Source organism: Notothenia coriiceps, unplaced genomic scaffold (genome assembly GCF_000735185.1).
Source record: "Notothenia coriiceps isolate Sejong01 unplaced genomic scaffold, NC01 NC01_scaffold00005787, whole genome shotgun sequence".
NCBI classification, from domain to species: Eukaryota; Metazoa; Chordata; class Actinopteri; order Perciformes; family Nototheniidae; genus Notothenia; species Notothenia coriiceps.
This window is the reverse complement of record NW_011338488.1, coordinates 542,583-549,884: the sequence shown is the minus strand read 5'-3', so window position 1 is coordinate 549,884 and position 7,302 is coordinate 542,583. Positions and strand designations below refer to the sequence as shown.

At 39.7% G+C, this 7,302-nt stretch overlaps 1 protein-coding gene across 1 annotated transcript in view; it reads left to right on the top strand.

Annotated features, from left to right (window-relative positions):
* The window catches only part of dpy19l3 (dpy-19 like C-mannosyltransferase 3), a 37,076-nt gene extending 30,439 nt beyond the window's left edge, over window positions 1–6,637 (top strand). Inside the window, exons 9-13 of the mRNA XM_010768550.1 lie at window positions 2,202–2,333; window positions 4,100–4,201; window positions 4,823–4,896; window positions 5,880–6,038; window positions 6,616–6,637. Of these exons, the coding sequence (XP_010766852.1) occupies window positions 2,202–2,333; window positions 4,100–4,201; window positions 4,823–4,896; window positions 5,880–6,038; window positions 6,616–6,637 (489 nt within the window). The remainder of the gene's footprint in view (window positions 1–2,201; window positions 2,334–4,099; window positions 4,202–4,822; window positions 4,897–5,879; window positions 6,039–6,615) is intronic.
* Window positions 6,638–7,302: the final 665 nt, after the last annotated feature.

Genomic DNA, 7,302 nt, shown 5'->3' with positions numbered 1-7,302 from the left:
CTGTCGCTACTTTCACTATATTTTGATGAGAATACTTTTCTACTTTTACTTGAGGAACATTTTGAATACAGGACTTTTACTCTAACAGAGTATTCCTACACTCTGGTACTTCTACTTTTACTCAAGTACAAGATCTGAGTACTTCTACTTTTACTCAAGTACAAGATCTGAGTACTTCTACTTTTACTCAAGTACAAGACCTGAGTACATCTACTTTTACTCAAGTACAAGATCTGAGTACTTCTACTTTTACTCTAGTACAAGATCTGAGTCCTTCTACTTTTATTCTATTACAAGATCTGAGTGATTCTACTTTTACTCAAGTACAATATATATATATACTTATACCACCTCTGTTTATAGCCTATGAAAAAAACTATTAGAAATAGAAGGCTAAAGCTAACGTTAGCAGATAGTGACAATGTATGCTAGCTAGCTAGCTCAACGATTCCTTAAAGACCCAGTGAAGTGCATTTTTTTGCTCCAAAATGAAATGGCAGTTTCATTCCTTACATATCATTGTGCCTGTTATTGGCTAAAATAATTTTTAATAATTCATAATTAATTAATTAATGAATTATTAATTTTGCCGTCTGAGCCTAACGGAAGTTGCAGATGATAGTGGCTGTGACGTCACAAGATGTACCCAGTTGTGATTGTAAACATGGTGGAGACTTTGGAAAGTGATACTAGTGTGAGAGAAATGATTGATTTGGACAGCTTTTCGGACAGGATAGATGAGGAAAGTGATCAATCTGGTGCACTTTGAGAGCAACATTAAGAGATTTATGGATACAGCTCTCAACACTCATATGAAACATATATTTCAATAATCAAAAAACATTGGAAGGATTTCTTAACCTATTTTATTCAACTAATATTACATAGATGGAAATATTTGTTTACATAGATGACCAAACCCACTGAGATAACTTAGGCTAAAGTTTACCTCCCTGAGCTGACGTTATCTCTCTCAGTCCCACAGGTGAGGACTCTCCCTCTCCTTNATTGATCTCGACCTCTCCAAAAGAACCAAAATCTGACACGGTGTGAGATGTCTTTTTTAGCTGTTCTGTCCTCATTTCCTGCTATCTTCTTCATAAAGTCAGTCAAAATGAATATTAATACGGGGCGACTTTATGAAGAAGATAGCAGGAAATGAGGACAGAACAGCTAAAAAAGACATCTCACACCGTGTCAGATTTTGGTTCTTTTGGAGAGGTCGAGATCAATCATATTGTTTGGTGGATGCAGTTTGAACCAGAGTAGCAGCATGGAGGTCGGATCGTCACCAAAATAAATAAATAAGTGGTCCGGGGTCCGGGGGATCCTTCCGTAGTGGAGTCATGACGACTGGATCTGAATTTAAATGTTTTCTTTTGTAATTCATGTTCCAGCTGTCAATCAGCTGTGCGCAGCTTCTCCACTGCGTCTCAACCCCCCCGCAGCAACTCTATCCACCAGCTAAAGGAAATAAAACTAATGTGTTGTGTTATATTAGCTGTACAATTTACCACATATGGTGCTCTTAGTTTCCATACCTCCTGTGTTTTACGAGCGACTTATCAAGTCTTGGCGATCGGCATAAAACACGATTAGACATGATAGTATAAACCATGCTCGTATCTACAACCTATAGAAATACAAAACGGTGTCAGTTTAAAGTAATTCTGTCCTCCTGCTTACCGCATCATTTATGAGAAAACATTTCATAACATTAACACAACATATTCGAGGTGGTTTTAAATAACATATCCGTATTTATTTATTATGTTTTTGTGTGCACTGAGGAGTCTCAAAAAGGCGTTTGTTAAATCATTTTAAGATTGGCTTTAATCAATGTTTGAAAACGAATTATTCATATATGATAAATGAGAGGTAACATTTTGTTTATGGTATTATTTTCACATGTTTCTCTCCATTCTTCCTTCTGCCAACGGTGTGGCAGTTTCTCGTCTCTCCCGTTTTTGTGCGTGCCGCGTACGGATGGGTCAAGTTTGTTTTTTATAAATCGCAAAGATTGCTTAGACACTGGCGTACGCCATCTTTTGAGCATACGCCACGTTTATAAATGAGGCCCCTGGTCAGATTACTACACACAGAGGAAGTGTGTTTGCTGCTAATGCTCTGTATTCTGTGTATTGCACCTTTATGTTTCACAGCACTGTGTGTGTGTGTGTGTGTGTGTGTGTGTTCTCTAGGTGACCACTCTGTACCTGGTCCAGGTGAGCAGTCTGCTGAGTGTGTGGCTCCTCCAGTTCTGTAACTCCATGATCCTGGGATCACTGGTGCTGAGCTTCATCGTAGCCGCACTCTTCATCAGACACTGCCAGGTTAGTGTGTGTGTGGTTCAGAGAATAAGGTTCTAAATCTGTGAATGAAAAACTGGTAAGTGTATCAAAGTCACACAGGGAAATATGCAGCCAGACAAACACAGATGGAAGATTAAGCCGCATGGCGTGAAGAAGCCCGTGATGAAGTCTGATTTTGCAAAAGATAATACGAATTCGTATTCTGGAGACACATTTCCCTGTCAGGTATAAATGTAATTTAGTTAGATCAGATCTTATCACAGTAACAATTACAAAACCATTTCATTTGACAGGGTGAAAGTGGAAATAAGACAGCTGGAGAATTGTTAATTATCAAAGATATGAAAAGAAAATGATCTTGAAAATAAATACAAGCCATTGTTTTAGAGGTTGTGTATGGGTGAGTTTTCGGCTGATGTCTGGTTAGTTTTCAAGCTGGTGTATCCAGCCAAACATCATCTGTCAGATCAAAGAAGCATCACTCTGTGAGATGGCTCACTAGGGGATATGTCTGTCTGTAGTTCTACTCCAACACGGCTGCCTTGTTAATGGCACTTGTCTGAATCCCTACATTATTTATATCATCAACTCTGAATCAGGACCATAGAACAACAAAAACAGGAAATCATTGAGTTGTATTTATTAAACCTTTGTTACAAATGTTGAAAACTGAAAATAAGGGATTGAAACATGAGATACAGATTGAAATAAAGCTTTCAAACTCCAACTCTAGTTGCTGCAACAAAAAAACCTCATCAGTTTGCTTTTAAATAATCCTTTGTTAAAGTTGTGTCAAGGAGTGAACTCTGAGGCATGAACTCAATTGCACGACTCAAAACTCAGACTCGGATAGTGTTTCAAAATAAAGACTTTACTGGGATTTGCACAGTAATGAAAACAAGGAATACAAAAACACTCTTTTGAGGAAAACTAGAAGAGTGATCAATAACATAGATCCGTGAGAAGTCCGTGAGGTAAGCAGGAACGTAGGTCATAGAGAGACAACGAACTGACAATGAACAGGAGGGAGCTAACACAATATATACACAGGTAAAGGGGACACAGGTGGAAACAATCAGGGCGGGGGAAATAATCAAGGACGCAGGAGACAGGAGGGGGCGGGGAGCGTGGAGGCCTGAAATGAGAGGGAGAATTAATTAAGGGAATAAACATAAAGCACAGGACAAAGGGACATGACAAAACTAGCATAAAGAATAAACTTTCACTATAAGTTTCTTAGACATGACAAGTTGCATATGAACTGGTGTATTGTCTTTTTCACTGGAATTGTTACTTGTACTATTCCATGTGACAAATTTGATATATATCAATATGTATGTCCCACCTCTGGGTTAAAATGTATAAACAGCTTATTTGATTATTTTTGTAGAATGTCCGAATCAGAAATCCTTTATTCATCCCACAATGAGAAATGTACATTGTTACAGCAAAGGGACAGTGCAAAGTGAACATATTCATTAATGAAGAAGCAGCTGGTTATTACTTGAATTACTTACTACATAAGTAGAAAAGTGTTAAGCCACATAACAGAGATGATCTGTGGTGTAACCGTCTAAGATAGTTAAGTAGCAGTCAGTAATAACAATTATGAACTGCAAAGGAAATGCGTACTTCATCGGATAATAATATGTCAGCCATGTGTCCACATTTAATATGAATATAAATTGAGACATGGTGGTTTCTAACACAGGATGTGTGTGTGTGTGTATAGATGTGTCTGTCAGCTGCAGTGAGTGTATATGTGTTGTTGCTGTCTGCTCCTGCAGTCTGGTCTAAAGACAGGAAGTCCTCTCGTCCGTCTGGGCAGACTGCTCCTCCACAGCGCCATGGTCCTCCTCCTCACCGTCACCATCAACTACCTGACCAAGGTGCTCCTCACAGCTTTTCTTTTACAGAAGCCCTGGGAGGAAAGTCAGAAAAAAAAAGTTTGCGATCCATGATCCAGGTCTGATCGAAACAAAATGTTTTACAGATTTTTAAAACACAAAAGAGTGGTGTGCTATGCCTCTTGTGGCCTAAAAGAGACAAGAACCTTGGAAACATTAAATGACCCCCTTCACCTATTACAATCATTTGGTGTAATGAAAGGTAATGTATTTGCAGGATTCTTGCTTTTTTTAAATGTGTATCTTCTTGGTTGAATGCACTTATCGTACGTCGCTTTGGATATTTAATGCAATATAATGTAATTGTCATAATGAAATTAAAACTATTTAAATCAGATTAGGAAATAGGTGACTTGCCTCCCAGGGCTTCCATCCTCTCACACCCCTCCTCTCCCGTTCCTCTGTTCCTCCATGTGCTGTCTCAATATTGCTCCACCCCCCCACTACACTCTCCCACTCCTGCAGCCCTCCTCTCCTACTCATGTATCTCCAACTCGTAAGCTTGATCTTGGCATGGTTTATTTAACTTATTTGTACATCTCAGCGTGTTGATCTTTAGCCCTGACAGGATGACCATATCTGTGTGTTTATGTGTGTTTACAGAAAGCACTTCAGCTCAGATCAGACGAACACATCTTTAAATTCATCAAGTCAAAGTTTGCCTTGGGGCCAACGAGGTATGAACACATACTCGTAGATGCCTAAACACACACACCAGTACATTCCCATGCTTCTCCTCTCTAACACACTCACACTTTATTCTGATGAATCCATATTTCAGAAGTGCACACACACACACAGTCTGCACCCATACACCTCTTGACTTGATCTAAGGTGACTGTATTATTCAATAAGCACCAGGATTGTAGCACCTAGAGTGTTAGTGTGTGTGAATAATAGATGTCGGGGTAACGCCATCAGGCCTCCCATCGATCAGATAGTGTGTGTGTGCAGTGCGGGTAGCTGCTCCTGGGTGGCAGATAACACGGCTCTCATCCCAACGCCACGCAACCGGCCCTTCAATTATTCAGGAGGCTTTCTCCTCTGCCTCTGCCTGCTTCTCTCACTCGCTGATTCCTTTGTTGTACTCCTATCTTATTTTCTTATCCCTATTCCCACCTCAATAACTTATCTGCACACCTGTTCTCCAGAAGCACGAGAAATAACACGCGTTGATGGCATGTGAAGATAATAGATCCAGTTCATTATGGAAACATTTGCTCTATAATTACCATTTTTTTCCGATCAGTTGCACAGAATTTGTTGCTTCATGTGATAGCAACTGGGGCTGCAACTCTGATTATTTTGATTATTGATTAATCTGCTTCTTTAATCTGCTTCTAGATTCATATTTATATCCTTTTGTCTGTATAATATGAAAAATGTCCATCCCAGTTCCTTAAAGTCCAAGTCCATATCATTAATGTCTTGTCTTGTCAGTTCAAAACCTAAAGATATTTACTTTAGCATTATATATAGAAGAAAAGTAGGAACTCTAAATAATAAATGTTTTGTTTAAAGAGTCCCTGCTAAGCTTTTTTGGCGTTTTTCCCTTTCCTGTAGTGTGTTCTAAAGGTTTTTGTGCATGTAAATGGTCTGCAAAGTTCACTCCCAGACCAACCCCCCGTTTTAATCATGTGTCCGTCTTTCCCTGTCTCAGGGACTTTGATGCCAGTCTGTACCTGTGTGAGGAGGCATTCGGCCTGCTGCCCTTCGACACTCTGGAGCGCCTGGCTGGCACCCTGCTGCTGTACCCATACATCCTCACCCTGCTGCTGCTCAGCGGCACGCTGGCAGTGGCTGCTCTGCACAACCTCAGGTATAGCCGGAGAGGGCTTTTTCGTGTTTTGGGATTCATTCCTGCACAACTCTATTGGCAGGACTTAAAACTAACAACCCAACTCTTTACAGCTTTTTAGTTTTACAGTTTAATCTTTTAGAATGCATTCAGCATCCTCAATAACCCCCAAAACCACTCCAGAATTGCCCAAATCGCCCAATAATGCTAATTAATGCAATTTATATTAATATTGCAATTTGCCCAACATATGCAAGTTGGTATACGGCCGTTTCTATGTGCTGGGTGCCCGTACTATACATTTCTAACATAACACTTTGGGGTACTCAGGATTTTCTGGTTCACAATAGGACACTATGAGCTAGCAAATAGACTGAAGACACTTTCGGAGAGGTAACTTCTGTGTGCGACTTTTGTTCATTTAAGTGGGTCGTTTTCACATCTGTTACTAACTAATGCTTTGAGCTGTAGATGGTTTGTGTCATGGTAATTACTTCTTACTCTTACTTCCAATGTATTGATGTTAATGAATGATTTCATTATTGAATCAAGTGGCAGTTGAGTGATCTCCTCCATCTGTCCTTCTGTCTTAACACAGACTAAAAGCTAATGAGCTGTAGAGTCTGAAGTGTATGGGTGTGTGCGGGAACACTCAACAAAAGGTTGTGATTTGTTTGCGTACTTTTTGATGTACTCTCTTATAGCAAAGCCTTCAGGGTAAAAGGAACATCTTCAATAGCATCATACATGATAGAGGAATGGTTCAATGTTATAACTATAGGGGCAACAAACAGACAGAATAAGTTCTCCCAATTGGTAATTCTCCCGCTGCTCATCCTTTTTTTTATAAATGTCTTTCTTTGTGTTTGTGTCTATTTTGTGTGGTTTTTTGTTGTGTTTTATCTTCAGTCTATAAAACATTAATAATTGTGTTAATGCAAAGTGTAGCTACACTGTTACACTGTTCTTAGTTAAAACCAGTGTTAATTTTGGAATTTATTTTAAGAGGCGCTTTCACACTGCAGTACTTTTCCCACAAAGGTTCATGAGAACTTAGTTCATGAGAACTCTTTAGTTCTCATGAACTAAGTACAGATCGCGTTCACACCGGAATAAGTTCCTGGGGGTGGATTAGGCAAATTAAGCCGCTGACGTAACTACTTCTTCTTCTGGTTTGGGTTTACTGGCAGGCCGCAAACAACTTCACGGCGTATACGGCCAACCGAAGTCCCCGGCCGGAAGTCACCGGAGTTGGTGAAGGCTTCTACTGAAGCCTTCCGAGTAA